Raw genomic sequence first — 26139 nt, forward strand, 5'->3', positions numbered from 1 at the left:
AATCCGTTCATTACAAAATATATTAAAATTAAAATAAAATATTGAAAGTTAAAACAGAACATGCCCAATTTAAATAAATTTTTGAGATTGACCTAATATTAGATCATCAACAATCACATACAGGTAATCCTTGACTTTTGTTTGTCGAAGATGTTTTGACTTACGAAGATACGCACTAAGATCAAAAAAAAATCTAAGAATTATTATTTTTACGTCCCCGTAATGCACAGTTACTGAGAATATATCATATATTAGTATGGGTGACCGAGCGATCGTCGCAATCCGGTGCGTTGTCGGTACATCAATCGAAATTTTTTTAGTCTTCAATTGTTTCTCTCGTCGAAATAAATCAATTAATTAAATCATTTCAGAGGTACAATTTATCGGATAATGTCTTCAATTGTTTCTCTCGTCGAAATAAATCAAATAATTAAATCCATCTCAGAGGTAAAATTTATCGGATAATGTGTGATTATTAATTTTATTTCGACGAAAGAAAAAAAAACCCCTTGACAAATCACCGACAGTTTTTTTGTTAAATGTTTCATTGACGACCGAAACACAGTAGTATTTCGTGACGACTTTTAATAAGAAATAACAACAAGGTTTTTTTCGCTCGTAATCAGAGAAATTATAATATTTTTCTGGTTGTAATGCGTATCGTCGTAATTCAAAACATTGTTGTAATTCAAAACATCAACGATGATCTAATTTTAGCTCAATCTCGCTCTTTAGATTAATTTTGATATTTAATTTCAATTTTTTAATTTAATTTTTATTTCGATATTTTGTACGCTACTGGTTTTAAAAGTTGGCCCAAAATCGTCGTTGGTTAAATGTTTCATCGACGGCTGAAACACAGTAGTATATCGTGACGACTTTTTAGAAATAATATCAAGGTTTTTTTTCGCTCGTTATCAGAGAAATTATAATATTTCTCTGTTTGTAAATGCGTATCGTCGTAATTCAAAACATTTTTGTAATTCAAAACATTTTTGTAATTCAAAACATCAACGATGATCTAATTTTAGCCCAATCTCGCTCTTTAGCTTAATTTTGATGTTCAATTTCAATTTTTTAATTTAATTTTTATTTCGATATTTTGTACGCTACTGGTTTTAAAAGTTGGCCCAAAATCGTCGTTGGTTTGGTCCGTACGCAGCATTATATGCTTAATAAAAGCAATGCAAAGGCAGCAAGTTGATGGTAAGTTCGTTTTTGATTGTTTCATCCTTTTCTTATCTTATAGGTATTTTGTGAATTCATTTGACTTAAAGGTTAATTTAGAAATCAAATATTACAATAAAAATTCATGTTTATTTAAATCATAAAAGACAATATACAAAAACGTAAAAAATAAAAAAGGAACATATTTAAAAAATGATGGCGGGCCGTGATTTGATATTATATCAGCTAAATCTTTGAGTGAATTAAGCACTTTATTATCTTGTTTATCTTGTTCATCTTTATCTGTATTATCTGTTCATCTGTATTATCTTGTTCATCTTTATTATCTTGTTTTAGGTATCTGTTGTGAAAACATTCTGTGAATGTATCGATTTTTCGTTACATCTATTCCATTTTTATTGCATAATTTAATTGGCATAACCCATTCGGAATTTCTGTTTCAGTTCCGATTCTGATTAATTATTACTATTCGTATTGTAACTTTATTTTAAATCATGTATCAATCCAAAAGCACCTGTTGAAATTTCAACTTAGTAAAAAATAAGTAAGAATTTGTACACATACATAGGTATATATACGTTCATAACATATGTACATATACATACACACATATATTTATGCACGCATACATGCACACAAAAATGTATCTTCTTCTTGTTAATGCCTTGTCCGCATCCGGACGTTGGCGACCACCTCGTCGATTATTTGAATATATCCGCATCGGTCTTCAGCGGCTCGGAACACCTCTTCGGCGCTCATATCGGTCCACATGCGCATGTTTCGAAGCCAAGATAACTTTTTCCTGCCAATCCATTTTTTTCCTTCTATTTTCCCCATGGTTATCAAATGGAGAAATTCGTATTTTGGACCCCGTATCATGTGTCCGAGGTACTCCATCTTTCTCCGCTTGATGACAGAAACAAGTTCCCTGCCTCTCCCCATCATGCCGAGGACAGCTTCGTTTGATATCTTTTTGGTCCACGGAATCTTCAGCATACGCCTATAGACCCACATCTCAAAAGCTTCAATGCGGCTGATCATCTTGGTTTTCAGAGTCCACGTCTCACATCCGTGTAGTAATACTGTCCAGACGTAGCTCTTCGCGAATCTCAACCGCGTATGAAGATTGAGATGCTTGTTTGTAAGCGCCGCCTTCATTTTTACAAATGCTGTTCTAGCCATCTCGATGCGGATTCTTAAATCTTCTTCTGGGTCCATCTCTTCATTCAGCCAGGTACCCAGGTATTTGAATCTTTTTACTCTTTCTATCACCTCTCCATCCAAGGTTAGATTCCCGGTGTCTGTTTGCATTCTATCTACTATCATAAATTTTGTCTTCTTTAGATTTATGCGCAGACCTCTTCGATTGCTTTTTTGATGTACACGGTCTAGAGATCTTTGCAGGTCTGCTAAATTTTCAGCGACTAGTGCCGTGTCATCAGCATATCTTATATTGGTGATCGTCTCGCCGCCCACCTTGATGCCCTCCGCCTCTTGGAGAGCATCGTGGAAGATGGATTCGGTGTAGGTGTTAAAAAGAGTAGGTGATAGGATGCATCCTTGCCTGACGCCCCGTTCTATAGGAATCTCATCAATAAATATTTCGTAGCAATCTGACATCTCTGTCATCCAGGCCAATATTTTTTAATGTTTCCATCAGGCGAGCGTGTTAGACACGGTCAAAGGCCTTTTCAAAGTCTATAAAGCAGATGTACACAGGTTTACGGACTTCTCTGCATCTTTGGAGTAGTGTTTTCATACAGAAAAGGGCCTCTCGGGTACCCAAGCCTTGTCTGAACCCAAACTGCTCTCTGCTAATCACCTCTTCACACCGTGAGTAAATTCTGCCCTGTATTATCTTTAGTAGGATCTTCAATGTGTGACTCATTAGGCTAATTATTCTGAAGTCGCTACACGTTCTCTCGTTACTCTTTTTTGGCAACGGGATAAATATGGATTGTAACCAATCGCTAGGTACTTCGCCTGATAAATATATTTTATTGAAGAGTTTTGTTAGATCTTCTATGTTATCGTCGTCCAATAACTTGAGAAATTCGGCAGGAATCAGATCCGGTCCAGTAGCTTTCCGACTCTTTGCTAGTTTTATAGCATGTTCCACTTCGGATTTCAATATATGTATATGGTCCCGTTTCTGGATCTTCAATATGCCCTCCGGTTTCTCTATTGTCTTTAAAGAGCAATTTTGTGTACTCGGTTCATTCTGATTTCTTCTCATCCATATTTAAAATGATTTTTCCATTTTTATTCCTAAGGAGTATGAAATCTTTTTTTCTGAATGATCCTGTTGCTTCTTTTAGTTTTTTATGTACGTTAAATTCGTCGTGTTTTTCTTGTAATTTTTCAATTTCGTTACATTTATTTTCCATCCATTTTTCTTTGATTTCTTTAATTTTCCTTTGAATTTGGCGGTGAATATTTTTATATTGTGTTGGATTATTATGTTTGTGTTTTCTACGTTCTTCCATTAAATGTATAATTTCATCCGTCATCCAAGGTTGTTTAATATTATTAATTTGATTTGTTTCAAGAAACTTTTTCCCAGATTGGGTCATTGCTGATTTCATACCTTCCCACTTTAAGTTTACATTACTATTTTCTTCAATACATTTTTGTTTAAAATTTTTATTGAGATCTTTTGTAAATTGTTCGTGGATCGTAAGATTTTTAAGCAGCTCTAAATCCAATCTTGGTTTAGGTTTTGATGCTCTTAAAATCTTTTTCAGTCTTATCTTCAATTTCCCACAAAGTAGATTATGATCGGATGCCACGTCTGCACCAGGGTAGGTTTTCACCGATTTTATACTATTTTTAAATCTACTGTTTATCAAAATAAAGTCAATTTGGTTTCACACAATATTTTCAGGACAGTCCATTGGGGATTTCCATGTGTATAATCTTCTTTTAGGTAGCTTAAAGAAAGTATTCAAGATAACATACTGCTCTTCCTGGCAAAACTGAACTAGTCTGTCTCCTCTCTCATTTCTTTCTCCAAGTCCGAAGCGACCAGTTATACCCATTGTTTCTTCGTCTCCAACTTTGGCGTTGAAATCTCCCATTATAATGTTAACATCATGTTTTTTCGTATATGTCATCAATTCTATGATTTGTTGATAAAATTCTTCAATCTCATTTTCTTCTTTATCGAAAGTGGGGGCATACACTTGTATTATGTTAACATTTATAGGTTTTCCTGCTAATTGTATCATCATGACTCGTTCAGATAACGGAATAAAGTATCTCACACTTTTACTGATGTCGTCTTCAGAATCACAGCAACACCATTCTTATGAGTGCCGTCAAGCGATCCCGAGTAGTAAGTCGTATATCCATTGCAATGCATCGTTTTTCCTGCTCCAGGCCATCTAGCTTCGCTTATGCCGAGCATCTGTATTTGGTTTTTTTTCATTTCTATTTGCAGATTTTCAATTTTACCTGCTTGATACATGGTCCTAACGTTCCATGTACCAATTTTTCGTATGTTCACCACTTTGAGTCCGGGGATTCTTAGCACCCCTGTCCCATTGAAGGGACGCCGGAGACTCGGGGCCGTGGTTTTAGGTTTTCTCTTCATGGTGGTTATACTAGGGATATGAGAGCACAGTAGTTTTCCCCAAACCTTCTGCTCCGCAGAATTCAAACCGATTGAGTGGCTGCCACGTCGCTTTGAATCTTCCATCTTTTGCCGTTTTAGTATATTGCATATACTTCCGCCGTGGATGGTACTGACAGAGCTGCTGCCCACTGCCAGGGAATTTTTTATGGAGTTTCCTTCTCTATGAAGGGTGTTACGGTACCTTTCAAAACCGGGTTGTGCTTTTGTTAAGCGGCGGCACTTACTCGCCGCTGACCTGAGACCGTCATAGTGTTGTGTGACATTTTATAGAGTGAAACTTACTACGGATTCACTCATCACCACTCTTATATCAGCGCTCCTTGTCCAGGACCACCATGTCGCCATGGCAGTTGACTACAAGAGTCGTTCCCCTATTTGCAACTTGGGGACCTGAGCGGTTGCATGGAGCTCTGCTCTGAGCTTAGTAATTACTCCGTGCGGACGGACGTGTGTTTCCATTTATGATATATTTACATATATTGACAGTTTATTCACAATCATAATATTTATGAAATTAGTACCAAACAATAACGTTAACGTTGAGTACAAGTATCCTATATATTAAATTATCAACATTAAATAAAATTCACACTCAATATTAAATAATCAATTATGAAATAATTCAACATTGAAATATAAACCATTCAACACTCAATATTAAATATGAAATAATTCAACGTTAAATATTATCAATACTATCATTAATAAATCAATCGACGTTAATAATAAATTATTATCAAAAGAAATGTGAAGAAATTATGTGGGTAATTATGTAAATATGAAAATATTATAAATTTAAATTCCATTTAAAAAATATATGAAATCAAGCATAGGTAATGATTCTGATTATGTACTAACTTGCGAGGCGCCAGAAGAGCTAAATACTCATCCCAGCACCTCCTCTTTAGCTCCAATTTAACACAAAATTCTACATACTTATCGGGACAACACACAAACACACGTCCGCACTGAGCTCGCTCAACCCGCGATATAAAAATGTACACATAAAAGTAAAAATAAATTACATTAGATTGAAAAAGTGTTTAAATAGAACGGATTTCATCTTGCATCTGCTGACATTGAATAAGTCGATCTAAATGGGACTATCCACTTTGTTTTTAGTATTATTATGAATTCGAATTAAAATACTAAACCAACCAAAATAGAATATGTATTGAAATTATTTAGAACACTGTAAGGTACGTCACGATTTCGGAAACCGGAACACCATAGAAAAATGTGATTTTGCGTGAAATTTCAGTGAACTTAAATAAAATAAACACCCAAAGTCATAAAAATGGTAGATTATATCACAGTGGTTTATTTTAATGACAATTGTTAAGAAAAGAAACAACAACAAAAAAGGTAGGGAGAATTTTAGTCCGAGACGGTTTTTATGACCAAACGCAGTCTCCACAGTTGAATGAAATTTTGAATGAAAAAAGACAATTGAGCGTAAACTTTTAATTTTATTAATCACATGGTATTATTTACGAATTATAAAAACTTAATTAATATTTTGTTGCGGCTCCTTTTAATTTTATGACGGCTTTTATACGGTTAGTCATAGAATCTATAAAGTTTCTTAAAATGTCGATGGAGAAGTCTTCATACTATACTTTTTCAATGGTCTCTTTTAATGATTGATGGCTAGACACATTTGTTTTACTAATCCTATATTTAATAGCCATCCATACATTTTCAATTGGGTTTAAATCGGGACTATTCCCAGGCCATGTTAATTTCTTTACACCCAATTCCTGCAAATAAGCCCGAACCTAATAAAAAGTAACAAAAATATTTCAGTTTTTTGATCGACATATTATTAATTACATTCAATATCATTAAATAAAATTAATACTCACTAATTTAGCTCGATGACAAGGGGCAGAGTCATCTTGGAATATGACATCATCAGAATTTGAAAGATGGTTTTCCATTGATGGGATAAAACTTTCTTCTAGAATTTTTTTATATGCTATTCCATTAATGGAACCTTGCACAAACTGTATTCGACGAATTCCATAATAATAAAAACATCCCCAAATCATGTGGCTTGGGGGATGCTTCACTGTCTCAGGGTACATTTTTGGTCGAATCTTTCTCCAACTTTTCTTCGAACATACGGAAAACCATTGGAGCTGAAGAGGTTAAATTTCGACTCATCAGAAAATATGACTTGTCGTCAATCCGATTTCGTCCAATTTTTGTGATATTTCGACCACTCTAATCGTTTTTTCATCATTTTCTTCGTAAGTAATTGTTTTTTCGCAGGTTTCCGAGCGTGCAGTCCAGCTTCTCTGAGTCGTTTTCTTAAGGCTACATCACTAATTTCAATTGAAAATTGATCCAAGATATCTTTTCTTATCTCTACAGCAGTTGTGAACCGTTGCTGTAAAGATAATAGAGTTATCAGGCGATCTTGTCTCTCGGATGTGCATCTTTTCGGTCCTGTCCCCTTCTTACGATGAAAAGTTCCAGAATCCTTTTTCTTTTTCATTATTCTTGACAAAGTAGATACAGATCGTCCCATTTGTTGAGAAATTGATCGCAATGAATGTCCAGAGTCTGCCAAAGCCGCGATTTTTATATTCTCCTCCAATGATAGTTGAGTGTATTGTCGCATGGTATTTTTATTTTCAACGATTTCGATCCGTACACCTCGAAAACTCACACTAAACTGAACTCAAATTGTAGAAAAAAATCACATTTAAAAGACCCGATCGTTAAAAACCACATACCTAAAGGGACAATATTTTTAGTGCCCAAAAATCGTAAAATCACAAGTGTTCCGGTTTCCGAAATCGTGACTGTATATGTATAGGTACATAATATAAACACATCGATTTTTCACAGAAAAAAATGTTAACTAAAAATGTTGATTGTCTTGCTTTGAAAGATATTTGCAAAACTCGTTTATCCTTTAAAGTTATTTAACTATTACTTTTATTGATAAAAATATATAAATAAAAAATGAAAAAAATAAATAGTTAAAATTCATATATGTACTCATTATACATAATACACCCCCCACAAATTTTGCCCCCCCCCCCCATGGGAAAAGCTGAAATAACGCCCCTGCCTATATAATAATAAACATGATAGATATATACCTATATATATAATTTTTTTTTATGAATTATACATATGTATTAATTTATGTATAGTTTGTTTCTTTTGTGTTATATTTTTTTGACCATTGTGGCGCATTAGGAATTCATGTAATGCCACAATGGTCTCAACTTTAAAAATAAAATATATATACTTGTGTTTTTTTAAAGAGAAAACTATTCTGGTGTAAAAATCTTTTCAAAACAGTAGACTAGGCTAAAATATTCCATCTCGTATCCGAATGATTTTTCAAGCTAACAACGATGATATTATTTGGGGACGCGACAATTGGTGCAAGTCCAAAAGGTTCCCATCTATTTATTAAGTGGTGAAATAAAATTAAAAACAGTTTGTAAGGTTCCAAAAATAGAACTCAAAACTCAAAAGTATTAAAATTAAAACATGCATAACGATGCCTCGAACAAACTACATATCTAATCGAAAAATATAAAATGGATATTTGAAAAACACATCGAATTCAACTTAAAATTAAAATGTTTTATTAAAAAATGAAATAGATGAGCTCCCATTTGCCAAGGCCTCGCTACGGTGATGTTTGAAACCTATAAAACAGGTGTTTAACATTTTTTCGCATTGATCGTTTGTTTAGAGCTCCTTTAAAACGATTTTGATATACAATTCCATCCAACGGACATTGCTATTTGTTCTGGCGAATTTACTTGTGACATGAAAAATTAAATTATATAAGTTGTAATATGAAAAATTACAATCTTAAATGAAATTAATGAATAATAATATTTAAATTCGTCCAAGGTGGGTGACTGGCACCCCCTTGGATCCGCCAGTAACTCCTAGGGTATAAATAAGAAAGTTTAAACAGACATATCTACTTACATACATTTTTTTGTATTTGTTTCGGGAAGAGGAAAGTATGATCCATCGGACTTTTGCTAAGATAACAACAGACATTGCTATGTATTTGTTCTGGCGAATGTACTTCAGATTTTTATACTCTCCATTTTTTATTAACACTGACATTTAATATTATATGTAATACGGAACATTCTGATAGTAAAATACTTGCCGAAAACTGATTTGTATACCAACAAAATTGATTAAATTGCTGGCCTTTTGATTTGTTGCCATTAAGAACTCCTTAATAATAAATATCAGTTCCACTCCTTGTCGCACTCTTCATTGGCGGTTGCCTCGTCCTCCCACCCACTCCCACCCACTCCACCCACTCCCACCCACCCACCCAGTCTTCTGTTGCCACGCCACAGGTATGTGCGACTGCGATTGCTTGTTACACAAACACTAATTAGTCTTTTCAATAAAAAGTTAACCAATCGAACAAATAACCAATGCGATTGCCGAACTGTAATCCACTGCACGATTCCCCGACTCTCGCCTTCAGCTCCAAATTGTGCAGATCCAACCGACTTTTGCTAAAATAACGATTTTCTTATTTTGCTCATTTAATTATTATTCCAAATGCCATTTCTGAATAGAGCCGAGTCATTGAACTTTTTAAAATAATAATTTCAAAATTTTGCATCGCTTTCATGTCGAATAGCAATATGTATGTGTTATCTCGAGACGGGTTTTTAATCTCTAGCAGGTTCCAATTGCAGTATGCCAATTTTGTATTCAACCATTATCGTTATACATATATGTATGTACATATGACATTGTTACAATTCACCATTCCATTTCTATGGGAATCGTCATCCAGGAAATTCAATAATATGTAATTATATTTTGTTACCTAAATGATATACAACCACATATGTTATGTATTTATACACAATTCATTCGCACAATATCTTGTGCCATCTAAGCACTGTTTACAGACCAACCAAAGGACGCGTGTTGATCATTGGCGCCACAGCTTGGAATGTGTCATATCTAGTCACCGGAGCCTGAGGGGGCCGTGTATTGTTCAGAGGTTGTAAATGCATTGTTAAAGGTTTGCCGAACAATGGATAGCACTGTGACCAGTGGCGGACTGGGACTGAAATCAGTGCATGCCAGGAGTCAAAGGGGGCCCCCACCCAGGGTTAAAAAAATTTGTCCCCCCCCCCCCCCATATGACAAAATTTTCTTCTTTCGATCACGCTAAAAATCAAGGGCAAAAAATAAATAAAATTTTCAAAAATGGGAATAAACAAATTTAGGTACAAGAAAAATGGCAAAAGCAAAATAGATCCATAAATTACATTGTATATTTCGTTTTAATCCTTATCATATAATGCATCATAAAAGAATGCGGCATAAAAGCGGCTTTTACTTTCGGTAGAAAACAATCAGGGACGTCATTTCAGCTTTTTCTTGGGGGGGCAGGCAAAGATTGGTCAAATTGAGTTTTTTTTCAAAAAATCTTTTTTATATCGGAATAAAAATGGAAAATATAAAATATGAAAAAATTAAGCTTATTTTTGAAAAAATAATTAGAAAAAAATATTATGTAAAAAGTCAAAAAAGCGCCGCAGGTGAAAATTTTTTTCCAAAAATCTTCACATGGTTAACAAACATCGACCATCAAAATGTATCACTATATCAAAAAATATACGAACATTCGGAAAAATAAACGATACATATCTGTTTTTGAGACAAAATAAAGTAAAGGGGACCTTTCTAACGATTCGCTCCATGGGATGAACAATTTCTAAGAATGTTACTAATGGCATACCACTTAAAAACCAAAATATACTTGCTTCAAAATAATAAAATCTTTTTTTTTTCAAAGCACATAGCAGCGATTATTTTATTAGTTACCCAAAAGTAACATATGTACATAAGAAATAAACGCAGCATTCATAGATCCATAGTATCCCATTAATCATTAAATCCATAATATTTTCTAAATTCACACTATTCCTTAATTTAGGGGGGCGAGTGCCCCCCCAAATTATCCCTGAAAACAAAAAATGCATAATATTTTCAATTAATGTTAATCGAAAATCAGGATTTTGGGGAGGGGGCCCCTATCCTATGTTTCTATATACATGGATTTGTCTAGATTAGGAATAGATTTAATATTCGGAAACTGTTTAAAATTGTGTATTTAAATCTTACTATATCGTCGAAGTATAATCAAATGTTATTTTGAAAGTATGTATGAAGTAAATTTAAATCGCTGGTTGATGATGAATCGTCCTATCAAAATTGTTTAAGCAATTCAGTTTATATTATTCAGGGAAATTTGTTTATTCCCATTTTTATTTCAGTAGGTAGTTGTTACATAGGTATTGGTATATGCATAATATTGAGGTTGGAAATGGGCCCGGTAAAAGGGCCCACGCAAATGTTGAAACTTACATTTCAAGCCTAATAAAAAAAGTTAACCGATCCTTGGGCTGTTAAAGCAGGCATTAGTTGTTTGTGTATATCGTAAGAAATTTGTTTTGTTGAAATACCCAAACTCTAGGTCCCAAAGTGCAATATCCTATAAATTTTTACACACGTGAAATAGTTAAATTAAAAAGTTATTTAATTTTACTGAGGGCCCATATTTTCTAACGGATAGTGGGGCCCACATGCCATCGGGCATGTACGCTTGTATGGCCAGTCCGCCACTGACTGTGACTATCCTACCTCTAGTCATATCTACCTGCAGAGGTGTTAAATTCAACGAGTCCGTCCTCCGATTGAGCGAACATCCCATCTGGCCATCTCGATTTGGGCCTTCCGATTTGCTGGACCCTTTTGTTTCGAAACTCTCTTTTTTTAAGATTTAATCTGCCGAAGATTGTTCTATTAGGCTAAATCTTACCTTTTACAAAAAAGAAAAATCATCATGCAAATACAGGATGTCATAAAATCATTTAATCTTATTGCCATTACAAGATTCAATTCCTATCGATCCAATTTGCAAAATGGTGTCGTTTATTTAAAAGAAGATCTCGAATTTACATTTTATTTTATCTAATTTGCACCTATGTTTGTATGTAGATACATACATATGTAAAGCTGCGTTCAATTTTATTTGTAAAAAAAAAATATATTTCGTAATTATTTATATTTGTAAATAAAATTGAATTTATAAAAATATTAATTCTTTATATTTCCTACAACAGTGTTCTGTTTCTTACCAAGTGAGCTGTTTTTGGGCGTAGTTTATATTTTGAGAGTGAACCTTTTTTTATCGACTAATAAAGAACGAATACTAGTCAAGAAAGTGATATTGTTCTTGCATCTTTTGAAAGGAAATAGCTGCAATAAATCTTTATGGTATTTTAGTACCATAAGTACTAATTTAACCAAAAAAATATCGGTTCGGTTTCGGTTTTTGTTCCGGCAAATATAACGGTTTGTCCGGTTTTCGGTTCAGTTCCAGTTCGGGTCACTGATTTTAAGTAATAAAAAAAATTTGAACAAAATTTAATAACCGGAACTAGAACCTTTGTCTTGTGTAAATTTCCCTACATTTGTATTCAATTTGTATTGAAAATGCTCTCATAGCCGGTATGTGTAAACATGTATGTACTTTCCGTTATCGAATTTTTTTTTTATCATTATATCAAAAAGTCATTATAAATTTTTTTTTGCGTTTTTTCTTATTCTACATTTGCTTACACAGTTCTGAATACATACGACTGGCCAAATTTTAAATCCTTCGCGTGCGAGCTAAATTTTTATAATTAGGTTCGTCGTTCCTGAACTTAATGCATTATGTGAAAATATTGACATCCATGGCAATCGTTTGCAGTACGATAAAGTAGAAATCAGCTTTACCGACTGTTATTTCTAACAATGCCATCTAGCGGTACTTTAGTTGCATTTAACATTTCAAGAAAGTGAAATAATTTAGTTTTCGTGTCATAAATTTGAAACCCAGTATGATTAATTATCACTCTCAAATAATTCTGAAACGTAAATAAAAAAAAAAAAGATGAACAGGAGAGCGGGAAGAAATAAAATAAAAAATATGAAATGAATGAGAAACGAGAAAATCGGACTAATCCATGCACATATTAATAAATGTACATTAAAAAACATGATTTATTTATAGAGTCACTAAATGATATTTTAGAAAAGCTCTAATAGGTATGCTCATCGATTGTGGTGCTAGCTCCAATTCAACTATCATTTGACAGATGTCATCGTTCACATAACCTCAAAATGTCATTCGGCAATAGGTAATTAGCACTTGTTTTGATTCGGTTCATATCATTTTCTTGCACGCTACAATCTAAAACCACTTCGCAATATATTTGAATCTTTGTGTATATTTTATCTCTATTATATATTATATATACGTATGTATGCGAAAATTTTGGTATAAAGATATCAATGAAAAGATACAAAATTGAAGTTTCGATACAATTCTAAAATACTTTAGTATTTGTATGCTATTTAGATCTCTTACTTTTCAATCAAACTTCTATCTATGTATGTCCGTGTATACAACTTTTTTAATATCAACAGGAATTCCAGTACAGAGATTTCATACAAATTCAAATTGAATTTGTATAATTTTTTGTAAAGGAGAAAAATAACCATTCAGGCACAATTTTAGAGCATTGTGACGATTATGTGACGTCAGTTTTAATTAGATTTATTTTTATATTTCAGTGAAGTTTATGATGTGGTAGTAATTGATGGCGGACCGGCTGGTCTCACCAAGCTTTTTGAAAATGGGTAGGAAGCTTTGCCGTTGGAGGCCGGGAATCCGATAGACGAACGAGCAAACAGCTTGCCACTCGGAGACGCTATTACAGATCTCGGAGCTGAATGGTTATTATAAATTGTTATTTATATTGATATGCATTTATTTACTTTACAATATAGTCTTTATTTTCAAATGGCTAGGTGTCACGGTGAAGAAAATAATGTCATATTCGAAATGATCAATGATAATAACCATGTAGAGACATCCGGGATGGCCAGATTGAAAGATGATTCCACTGGGAGTTAATTATTCAATGAAATATCGGAAAAGATGAGCTTACTGTGTTATGATATGACCAGGGTTGCCAGACGTCCCCATTTGAGCGGGACTGTCCTGAGTTCAACAGACAAATCCCGAGTCCCGGAATGCCTCTGAAAATCCTGACTTCTTAAAACAAAATGTAATTCTTGTAATTGTATCCAAAATATTTTATTAACTGTGATTCCTGTGGATTATTAAGTAACTATTTTTTATATGTTCTCTTCTACATATATATATATATGTGTGTATGTACTTATTTATATACATTATAATTTAATTAAAAATATTTTTTCCTTAATATCTTCATTGATTCTTAAGATTCTTTGTTTTTCATTGTTCGAAATAGTGAATGTTCCGATCTGTGATTTTGGAAATCTGGCAACCTAGGATATAGCGTATGAGGAATTGGAAAGAGTAGCCACTGATTCCGAATCACTCGGTGATAACTGAACAGTCGTGTGACTGGCTTGAAGGGACCTCCAATCTAGAATATGTACTTCCAAGATATTTCTGCATCAAAATTTTACTGTGTCAAAGCAAATAGCAACAAAGAACTCTGATGATGGCTTATATTGTCAGAAAAAAAAACACTTACATACATCCTTGAATAGTATATTTTTCGAAAAATTTCCCTTGCAAAATTTTATGTGGTATTACAAAAAACTGCTAAAAATCAACGAATTTATAACTTGAATTCAGTCTGCCCTGATCTTCACTTTCAGCTTATTTCGGTATTAATAAACGAGAAAAGGATCCAGCATACCAGCATGAGAAAAGAATCCACAAAAAAGACTACAAAGTATGAAAAAGAGCCGCCTAATGTTTCTACTGCATCCTTCAGATGTAAGATATAACATTTATTATTTGCATAAATATATGAATTAATGGGCTAACTGTGTTTTGTTCAATGCTCACATAAATATTCCCTGTTTTGAATGGCATCATTACCCGGCCTTCTTTGATAATTGTCATGATAGTGACTAGAACTCGCTGTTATTGTTTTCAGTTTTTGAAGTAAACTGATATTTTTCGTTCATCTTAATGAAGTTGTGAAGTATGCAAGTAGTTTTAACAATTTTAACAGATTTATCCACTGAACAGGACAAATACACGGTGTTTCAAATACACGAAACTTCGATACAAGTACGAGTATACAAAAAGCGCATTCGACCTCTAGATAAACGGTAGTTAAATATTGTTCAAGACTTCCATTATGCAGTCTCATAATATTGGTGCAAAGGGGAAATCCTTCATCCGCCACAAAATAAAAATTGAATGGTCGTCCAAATTCTTCTTCTCCTATTAATGGCATCGACTCTGAGATTTTTTAAGTATTATTTGAAAGTGCTTGGCCTAATCTGCAGTTACGAAATACTCCAGAATCACTATTTCTGCCATAATCTCCTACGTCAATACTTGTAAATAGTCTATCTGCATCTGCGCATGCCATAAGATGAAAAGAGAAGTACTCTCTATGATTAAAGTAACTACTTCCTGAATTCGCTGGCGAATGTGTTTGCCATCATGTTATGACTGCAAATGTAGTGATGGTGTGCGTGTTTACGTCGCATTTAAAGTTAAGTGCTAAATGTGACGAAGCAAATACAGTGAAGCATTTACAGCGTGCATGCTGATTGATGCATCTTTGGTGTGCGGCCTGACTAAAGAGTTAAAAATCAGACCATTTGATTAAATCTGATTTTGATTGGCATAAAATACTGTTCAAAGGCATTTAAGTCATGTTTTTAAAGATTGCCAATGAAATTGTCTTTCATCAATGAGTAATCGTTTTGTGAATGTCAATTTTCAGATACCTTTAGACCCGTTGAATGCTGAAAATTATGTTGGCGTGCCGAGATCAATCATGGATCAGACGCTGGAATGGTTTCACGAATTGGAGAATTCGCTCAAAGCATCCGATACTTGGATCGACATAGCCGTCAGTACTTATTCTTACTCTTAATGTAATATTGAACACTTCATTATAAATTACGTTCAACAAAAATACTCACCTTTATTGGTTTATTCTTATTGTATTATTTTCATTTTTACTTTATTTTATTTCCATCAGTACCTAATGGTTTTTTGTTTTATATTATATTTACCATGCTGACTCCAAATATTTTAAACTAATAAATTCCTAATGAGTATTTAAATAACTTTATACGAGTCGTTGTATTTAAAAGTGGCAATAAAAGTACAATTTTCAGTTCCAAAAACACTATTTCTGTTTGACTTAATTCAAACAGAAATAGTGTGCCCCATAAAGCTGCGCCCCCTTTTGAGCCCCATGGGGCTGCGCCCCATGAGGCTGGGCCCCCTGGGCCCCCTTCGGGGCCCCACGGGGCTGCGCCCCTTGTGGCGCCCCTGGCGGGGCCCCATGAAACTACTCGCCTTGCGCCCCCACGGGGGTGAATCCATTGAATCGAAAAAAACAAATCGGCACCCATGGATCGAAAAAAAAAAATCGAATCACGTGTTCGATGACGTCACCGATCTACGGACGACGACCAAGGATACATACAAAGTCTCTTTCCAAATTATAGATTAGATATGAACAAATACTTGCTAAACAACTATATAATTCGCTTTATTTATTTTATTATAATTCAATTGGTATCACGAGTGATGGTTTGCTCGGTAATTCCGTATCACTTCTATGGATGCAAGTTTATGTATATTTATATACATATTACACATAACTACTGATATTTATGCTTATGGATATCTACACGTCTATCACTACGTACTCATTAATTGCCAATTCTATTTACGTTTTACAATTTATCCGATTTTTATTACATTGCTATATTTTATCCTGTGTACTTTCCATGTTCCTTATTTCCATATGCTTTATCTTCCTACTCTATTGATCCGTTTCATATTTTTGTATGTATGCATATGGACATGTGTATTTTCGTGTATAATTGTATATATGTGTGTATGTGTTTATATGCATTTGTATACACATATATATATGTGTACCTTTTTTTTTCTATTATTTTTCTGAGACTACTTAATGGATTCTATTAATTTATATTATCAAAATGTACGTGGTCTCCGTACAAAAACTGATATTTTTTTACGAAATATAAACATGTCCAATTATGATATTATTTTGCTTACTGAAACTTGGTTGATTGACACTATAAGTGATGAGAAACTCTTTGATGAAAGATATATAGTATGGCGAAGAGATCGTAATTATGTTAGATTAAACCAAAAACGTGGTGGTGGTTGCCTTGTAGCAACTAAGCGTGAACTTGGAGTTGTTCCACGTCCAGAATGGCACTCTTCTGTGGAAGATATGTGGATATCTCTCACTTTACGCAACATCACTAATCATCGCAACCTTCTCAAATTTCATGTATGTGTATTGTATTTATGTTCTGAGAACATAGGTAATTCTTTTAATACTCAACTTACTAATTTTCTTGAAAACATGTCTACTATTTCAACAAACTACCCGGATGATAGATTTTTAATCGTGGGAGATTTCAATCTAAGTAATATCCAATGGTCCCAGGATATCTCCAGAGGAGGACTTATGCCTATCAATTCATTAAGAAGCACCGAAATGACTCTTATTGATGCATTACATTTTTGTAACTTTAAACAATATAATGGAGTACTTAACTTATTCGGCCGTATTCTTGATCTAGTTTTATCAAATGAACATTTGGTAGTAGATGCCTGTTTAGATCCTCTCGTTCCTGAGGATCCTTATCATAAATCTCTTTTAATTACTGCTGATCTAACTATTTATCGATCACTTAGATCTAAACCTTATACTAGATTCCTTTTTGATCTTGGTAACTATAACGAGATTCAAAATGAATTAAACTCTGTTTCTTGGTCTTATTTACATACTGTTTCTTTTGATGATGCTGTAAATTCATTTTATAAACTTATATATAATTTAATATATCCCACAGAAACATGTTCAAAGTAGAAAATTTCCCGCTTGGTATACTGCACCCCTAAAAAAAATCCTGAAGGAAAAGTACAAATTTTTTAAGAAATTCAAAAATTATAACAACTTGGCTGACCATCATACCTTTGTACTATTACGCAATCGGGCAAAAACTTTAGAGAAAGAATGTTTCAAAAATTATATGACTAAAGTAGAAAACGACATTTCCTTGAATCCCAAAGCATTCTGGTCCTACATTAAATCAAGGAACAAAAACAACATCCTACCTCATATTCTGTATCATGGTGACATTACCGCTGGTACGGGGGTGGACATTTGTAATTTGTTTTCTTCCTTCTTTTACTCGACGTTCCTTAAACCTGTCTCTAATCAATCGACTTCCTCTTATCCCTTACCAACCAACGTCTGTTCTGTCACAACTTCCTCTGAAATTGGATCAATTGAAATTCGAAGTGAAAAAGTATTAAATATTTTGAAATCAACTGATATTCATAAATCAGCAGGCCCAGATTTAATTTCTCCAATTTTTATCTCAAAATGTGCTGAAAGCCTAACTTTGCCACTAACCATTATCTATAAAAGATCTATTAGTGAGGGCCTATGCCTTGTATCTGGAAATCAGCATTCATATCTCCTGTACATAAGAAAGGAAAAAAAAACGAAATTTCCAATTACAGGCCTATACCAAAGCTATGTATATTTGCTAAGATACTAGAAAAATTAGTGTACGACCAACTTTTTCCAGCTATCTCGCAATCTCTTAGTATGCAACAACATGGTTTTCAGAAAGGACGCTCAGTTACAACAAATTTACTACTATTTAATGATTTCGTTACTAATACCATGAACGATCGGTCTCAGGTTGATACTATATATATACAGATTATAGTAAGGCATTTGACAGGATTGATCACGATATTCTCCTTGAAAAACTTTTACAGATCGGTATTCATGGTGATCTCTATAGATGGTTCACCTCATACATTACACGTCGATCACAGGCTGTCTTATTAAATGGATTTATATCGAGATGGATGAATATTCCTTCTGGTGGTCCGAAAGGCTCCCTCTTGGGACCTCTATTATTCAATATCTTCATCTTCGATATTGAAAAATGTTTTCAGAATTCAAGTGTACTATTATTTGCTGATGATATGAAGATTTTCAAGAGAATAGACAACCGAAATGATGCTTTGGCCCTACAAGATGATTTGTTCAGGCTAGAGGCTTATTGCAGCATAAATAAGTTGGAAATTAATGTAGCAAAATGCTCCTGCATAACCTTCACCAGAAAACTATGTCCAGTTGACTTTCCTCATTCAATCAACGGACATAGACTCACAAGGGTATCGGAAATTAGGGATTTGGGAGTCTTTTTAAACTCTGATCTATCCTTTGGTAAACATATTGACAATTTTGTAGCTCGAGCGTCGAAGGCCCTCGGGTTCGTCATCCGGTCCTCCAAATGCTTTACTTCTATTAAATCATACAAAATGCTATATTGTGCATACGTAAGAAGTATTGTTGAGTTTGCATCCCAAGTTTGGAACCCAGAGTACTCTGGTGCAAGAGACAGATTGGAGCGCATTCAGAAGAGATTCTTGAGGTACATCAGTAGCCGTTTTGGATTATCCTATACTTCCTATGAAGATGCTTGTAGGTGTCAGCATCTACTTCCACTTGTCAAAAGAAGGGAGATAGCTGACATCTCAACAGTTTTGAACATCCTTAACGGCTCGATCGACTGTCCTCAATTATTGAGCAGACTATCATTGCGTGTGCCAAATAGAATGACTAGATGTAATGAGCTCCTTTACATACCTAATACTTTTTCTAATTATGGAAGAAGCTCATTCATCTGGCATGCAAGCTCCACCATCAACACACTAATTTTAACAATTTCTATGTTTGACTTATTTAATATTAATGCTATACAAGCTAGAGTGATTATTGCAAATTTGTTTTTCGATGATTAATTTTATTGAAAATTTACGATTGTGATTATGAATTTTTATTTTGTCTTTTTGTTTTTTGTTATATATTATATTATTTTTATTATTTCATAATTTTTATCATATTATTATTCTTATTATTTTGATATTTTTATTATACTGTTATTTCTATTTTTTTCTTTTTGTTTTCTCTAACTATCTTACTCTATTATCATTTTTTTTTCTTATTTTAAATGTTTGAGCTTTTCTTTTTTTTACCTATATGTGAAAATTATTAATGGTTTACTTAACATAATTATGTTTTTTTACTATCAATCTATGTAACTTAATAAACTGTAAATTTTCCAAATAAATAAATAAATATTTTACTTTTTATTCTTAATAAATTTCTTAACCTACAAAGTACACCAACTTTTTTTGCCATTTTTTTAATAATATAATCTGCGTGCACCTTAAAACTTAATTTACAATCCAAATAAATGCCCAAATACTAAATATTATCTACTACTTCTACCACTCTCCCATCCATAATCACATCACTCACAACTTTTTTATTATTCATCCACATCATCTTAGTCTTACTTAAGTTCACTTTCAGTTTATTCTCACATAACCAATCACTTAAATACCGTAATTCCCTAAACATCATCACCTACAATATAAACTAACGTATCATCCGCAAACATATGAAGGTTTAAGGTTTGCCGAAGCTTTTCTACAAAGCATTTACAACAATTGAACAATGAGCGGCACCTTGGCTATCCGTACTCTGATAATAATTTTTGAACTGGGATAACCAATCTTTTTTTATTCAAAGAAAATTTTAATTAGCGGAAAATATCTAAAAAATTACCATCGTCTTTATGTTATAAATGATTGCAAAATTTACAACATAATAATTTTTGGACAGGAGTAGCCAGCATTTTCATACACTAAATTTCCAAAATGAGAATAAAATCTCAAAAAATTTTTAGCCTCTTTATGCTATACATACATCAATGATTGTAAAATAACAGTACAGTAATTTTTCAGACAAGACAACTTTTTTTTATACAACAAAATTTTTAAAGTGACTCCGACACATCAAGATTCCTAAAATATGACAAACATCGCTCTCCATTTACGATAAACTGTATGAGGTTGTGGGTGAAGATGCGAAATACTTCCAAAGAGCTATCGGATTTGCTGATGTAATTCACAAAATCAGACAACACGGGTTGGAAATTTTCAAAACAGCAATCATTCCCTTCTATGGACATTGCATCATCGAGTAAGTATAACCATATGCGTCGGTCTTCTGGTATACTTGCAAATTCAACATTAAATATACGAAGGCTAACTTTTAAATTTAATAATTTCCTCAAATTTTCATGAGTAACGTTGCGTTTACTCAAAACGTTTTTAGACGTTAAAAATTTAAAAGTGTATTCATAAGTGTATTCATAGTATGAACCTTTACTGAAAAACGTAATCAATTGAAAGAGGAAGCGACACTGTCTTTCCATGGACAAATCTAAGGAACAAGGGGATTCCCAGTTTATAGTAGAATTTGTTTGTATGATATTCAAAGTATCTTCAACAGATGTTTTTGTAATACTGCTTATGGTTTCGATAAGCTCGGTGAAGCTTTTAAAAATGTAATAAGTAACTGAATTGAACATTGGTGCCATTTTTCTATAAGAAACGTATTTCGTAGCGGATTCAACTTTTTCGATGAAAAGGGCTTGAAACAGGTTTAAAATTTTAGAAAAACATTTATTGTCAGAGACAGATGCAAGATCTGACATCATTTTCATGTCATTTTTTGTTATAAATAGAAGCTGCTCTGCTGATAGATCCTTGAAGTTGTAATTGTCGAAAAAAATAAAACAATTGTCATGTAAAGTTCTTTTATGGTGTTCTAGTCCTTCACCGATGATTTTTGTCACTTCTTCGGTAAGATTGAAATCCTCAATTTCGGCAATTTCTATATTTGGTAGTGTGTCATTTCTTTTTTCAATAGACTGTAATATATTCAAGAATGTTCTTGCAATGTCTTTGATTTCCTCTGAAACATATTTATTTTCGACGAGTTTATTCATAATCAAATCATTCTTAAGTAGCACATCTTCTTCATTTATGTTTCCAATTTCAATATATATTTGTAAAATATCATCATTGACAGCGATATCATAACCAATCTTATGGCAAATGTCACTGATAAGTGAGATAAAATCTTTGTAGCAATGTTTCTTTTTATTCATTAAACCATCTTTAAAAATTTCCGTTATTTTAATTTTGTTAAATAAAAGCTCACATATGATACGGTTATCCAAAAAGCTATTTTTCACATATAAACCAGTTGTATCTGAAATTTTTACACGAGCAATAAAATCTTCATGATCTATTATAAACAAATATTCTGGAGTTTGGTTTCTGATGTAAAACGTCTTTTCATCGGTGAACCTAGTATTAAATTGACAGGATAATAATTTTGTTAAATTGTTTTCCTGCCACTCTCCCTCGATGTATTGTTTTCCATCTTCGCTGAACACCGTTTTTCTCGTCACCTCGATTCGACTATCATTCTGGAATCCTTCCCGTCCATCTTCATTATGAATTTCAAAAACTCCCATCTTTTTTTTGGATCGCTGAAATTTAAAAATAATAAATAAAAATTAAAAATACCATAATTAAAAATATTTGAATTTAAAATACTACATCTAAAAATATTATAATTTAAAATTTCAAAATCAAAAATATTATATTTAAAACATTATAATAAACAATACTATAATAAAAAATATTAAAATAAAAAATACTATGATTAATGTACCATAATAAAAAAATACTGTAATTAATTATACTATAATTAATTCAAAAAAATAATACCACCCTCTCACCCATACAAGATTATTATGAAAAAGAGAACTTCAATATGTCGAAAATTTGGTTTTTCTTAAATATTTCAATATTAACATGTCGATATTATGAATATAATTGTCTTACCTGAATTTTGATCCCAATCCAGATTTTGTGATTTTTTTCTGATGCTACGAGCTTATCGTAAAATAACCGTCTATCTGAAAATTCATATTAAAGTAAAAATATTAATCATCCTAGTTGATTGTGTGTAAAACACGTGAAAACTTAAATTAAAATTAAAAATACTGTATATGTATACTAGATAAGTAATATACCTACTATAATTAAAAATATTTAAAAATTTAAAATACTACATCTTAAAGTAATATAATTTGAAATATTATACTTAAAAATTTCAATATTAAAACAAGTGAAACTACGAAAAACCTTGAAAATACTATGATTAATAATACTATAATAAAAAATACTGTAATTAATAATACTATAATAATTTGAAAAAATATTATCTTTAATAATACCAAGATTTTTATGAAATGGAGAAATTCATTATGACGAAATGCTTTTTTGTTAAATATTTGAATATTAACATGTCGTTATTATGAACATACTTGTCTTACCTCAATTTTGATCCCAATCTGGATATTTTGACTTGTTTTCTGATGATCTATCTGAAAATTTATATAATAAATTAAAGTATTAATATTCTTAGTTTATTGTATTTAAAAGACATGTTTATTTTTGGAAAAAAATATACTCTCGATAGTTTATACCGGGGCAGCCAAACCTTTTTGTAATTCGGCTGCCCTGGTATAAAGCTAATATTTTCGTCCAACTATTCTCTATGAAAATATATCGCAATCTACCAACATACATATGTATATAGAGGGGGGGGGGGATATGTTTTATATAACGTTAACAAATACATAATGCTTATGAAAAAATAACAATTTTAAAAATAAGCATGGTTTATGCTACAACAGATCGTTGACACTCCTCGGATTTGGAAATATTTTTGGGATTTACAATGAAAGATAAATTCACTACAGGTCAAGATTTTTATCGTTCAAAGAATTTCGTGTATCCGATTTTATAATATTCATATTTAATAATCTATTGTTCTATTAGAAAAACAGATTCGGCCAAATATGTACGTAGACTCGTAGAGCCCTAACAACAGATCGATTTTTGTGTCGCATTCGTTAAGATTGGATATTAATCTACATATATGTATATATGCACATATGCACATCGATATGATACATCATTCATTTATCTGAAACATATGCACAACGAATATGTCGGTTGTGTTTCAGATATTTTCGGGTAACATTTATCAACATACGTACATTTTAAGAATGGAGAAAAGATCGACTTAAAATCAAGCCGGGGACGACTGGGTGGGCAGCCCTAGTCGATTTATGCACCGCACCGAATGCGTATGAAGTGACGTCACAAGCGATGGTGTTACCCTGTGTAGCAAGTCGGGGAGTCACCCTTTCCCAACCCTACGTTTCTCGTTTCCCGACTAAAAAAACTAATATTAAACAAACTAAATCTTAATAAATTCCTCCATAAGAAAATACATATCAAATTATATTCTTCATTTGGTGTCACCCCCCTCCCCCCAGGATGGTGACACCCTGGTGCGGTCTGCAACTTCCCCCATGCGATGTCACTGCTCCATATTGGAATATACACTGGAACTGGAATATATTGGAATACACCATATTTATATCAGGAATATCAGCAGCCTTGAGCTCCATGTGCAAATAATGTTTTCTTAAAATATCGTAGAAGGTGTACAGACTCCAGGGATGTTCAACTCGAGAGCACCCCGGAAGTCGGTTTCTTAGAAGCTCGTGGTAAGCGTGGGCGGGACTGGTCTCCTCCAAGGGATCTACAGGTCGTCGTCTGCGGTCTGGTCTCTGCTGCTGTCGGCTCGGCTCGATGTATATCTCTCTCTCTCTCGTACAGTGTGCGTAAGTGAGGGTGATACGGGACAAAGGCGGGAAAGTGAATAGTAATGAAAACAGGTTATAATTCTGTTTGTATGGTGACTGTATTTTATATATATATGTATATACAGAGATCAAGCAGGGGGGACAGAAAAAGGGGGGGGGGGGAGTCCGACTTGAGATTAGCGCGCACGTGTTCAAGAGGTTATGGTAACCTCACTCAACCACGTGGCTACGTGATCTGACTTCGACGAAGAGAGACCAGGAATTCCTCACTTCTCACCGGACGTATACTGAAGCTGTACTTCCAGTATCGTCTGCCGATCAAGGCTGAGCTGATCGGGACTCGGTGGTGGGAACCAACTCGGTAGCGAACAGAGATGTTCACTCGACCGACGCGGAAAACGAATAGAAGGCGGGGACGCGCGCTCGGCGCCGATCTCCCTCCAAAACGGCTCCTTTGGTCGTAACGCCACGAAAGCTGACCATGAAGACTTGGTCGGAACAGAAGGCTTTCGCCTTCATTCGGTATCCGACAGAAAGTATGCGAATGATGGTTGAAAATATTTGAATCAAATCAGTCTGAATTGAATATTCAAGCTTACACCATCTCGTGGTCTTCATAGAAGAGATTTGTTACAAATTAGACGATTTTCAATTTTTCATTAATTGTTCTGAGGAGCTTTATCATGTTTTATGGAGCTGAGGAGAAAGAGAAGCTTCTTCATTTTTATACAGGGTGCTTTTAGAGGTCATTACACTTACCATAATACATAATTGGTAATGAACCAATTGTCGCGTGTACATTTTGGCAGTGGACCAATTTTCGCGTCACCCCATAATACAAAGCCTTACAGTTTTCAAGATAACCTGCATTTTTTACTTTTGTAAAATGATTTTAAAATCTCATAACTATACCCTCGTAAGCGTAACGCAATTATTAACGTTACTAACCTCATTTTTTTGTTTTCTCTTATTCTAGTATGTATTTATCTGAGGTACCCATCAGTATGGCTCACTGATTGCGTTTATGTTTAGCACCAAGAGAATATTGGGTTCAGTGGCATAACTACCGCGCCCGCAGACCCCGCAATGCAGGGGGGGCGCCACGAAGCGCGCCTTTTTCACGGATTTTTTCATTTGTTCCGTAATTTTTTTAAAAACTTCTCTTATTTTTCAGCCTATCTGTACTATATGTGTATGTACATACATTAACATATTTTGAATTTATCCTCATTGTGTAATTGATCTATGCCAATAGGGCTAGAAGACTACCGTCTTTTTTCCATCTTTTGAACGTCAGTGCCACTTCAACCTATTAGCTGAGAATTCTCTTATTCTTGTTTATATTTTTTGGGTCTGATCTTAAGTCGAAAGATAAAAAAAAGGGTGCATGGTAAACGGTACATACTCACTTAATTTGCGCGAGCAGGGTACAACAGGAACAAGAGGAACAGGATTTTCCTCCCGTATTCTGCGCGCGCACATCAATATGGGAGGAAAAGCCCGTTTCTCTTGTTCCTGTTGTATCCTGCTCGCACAAATTAAGTGAGTATGTACCGTTTACCATGCACCCTTTTTTTTGATCTTTTGATTTTCGATCT

General features: G+C 33.6%; 2 protein-coding genes across 3 annotated transcripts in view; one reads left to right on the forward strand and one right to left on the reverse strand.

The window, feature by feature from the left end:
- The window catches only part of LOC143921156 (uncharacterized), a 325759-nt gene extending 307916 nt beyond the window's left edge, over positions 1-17843 (forward strand). Inside the window, exons 1-4 of one of the 2 annotated variants that reach the window (XM_077444324.1) lie at positions 13010-13035; positions 13472-13633; positions 13709-13968; positions 15640-17843. In XM_077444324.1, the coding sequence (XP_077300450.1) occupies positions 16849-17781 (933 nt within the window). In that variant the 5' untranslated portion in view covers positions 13010-13035; positions 13472-13633; positions 13709-13968; positions 15640-16848 and the 3' untranslated portion in view covers positions 17782-17843. Of the gene's footprint in view, positions 1-13009; positions 13036-13471; positions 13634-13708; positions 13969-15639 lie in introns of those variants that run through there. The other variant, XM_077444333.1, reaches the window with a different exon arrangement.
- A 2291-nt stretch (positions 17844-20134) lies between these two features.
- On the reverse strand, positions 20135-25673 carry LOC143921141 (uncharacterized). Its single transcript, XM_077444299.1, has 4 exons — positions 23927-25673; positions 23198-23248; positions 22704-22777; positions 20135-22345 (listed from the first exon to the last, which is right to left on the reverse strand). Exon 4 carries the CDS (start codon positions 22328-22330, stop codon positions 20780-20782), a length of 1551 nt encoding a protein of 516 aa, XP_077300425.1. The 5' UTR covers positions 22331-22345; positions 22704-22777; positions 23198-23248; positions 23927-25673; the 3' UTR covers positions 20135-20779.
- Between the last annotated feature and the right edge of the window lie 466 nt (positions 25674-26139).

Source organism: Arctopsyche grandis, chromosome 2, assembly GCF_051622035.1.
Source record: "Arctopsyche grandis isolate Sample6627 chromosome 2, ASM5162203v2, whole genome shotgun sequence".
Taxonomy (NCBI): domain Eukaryota; kingdom Metazoa; phylum Arthropoda; class Insecta; order Trichoptera; family Hydropsychidae; genus Arctopsyche; species Arctopsyche grandis.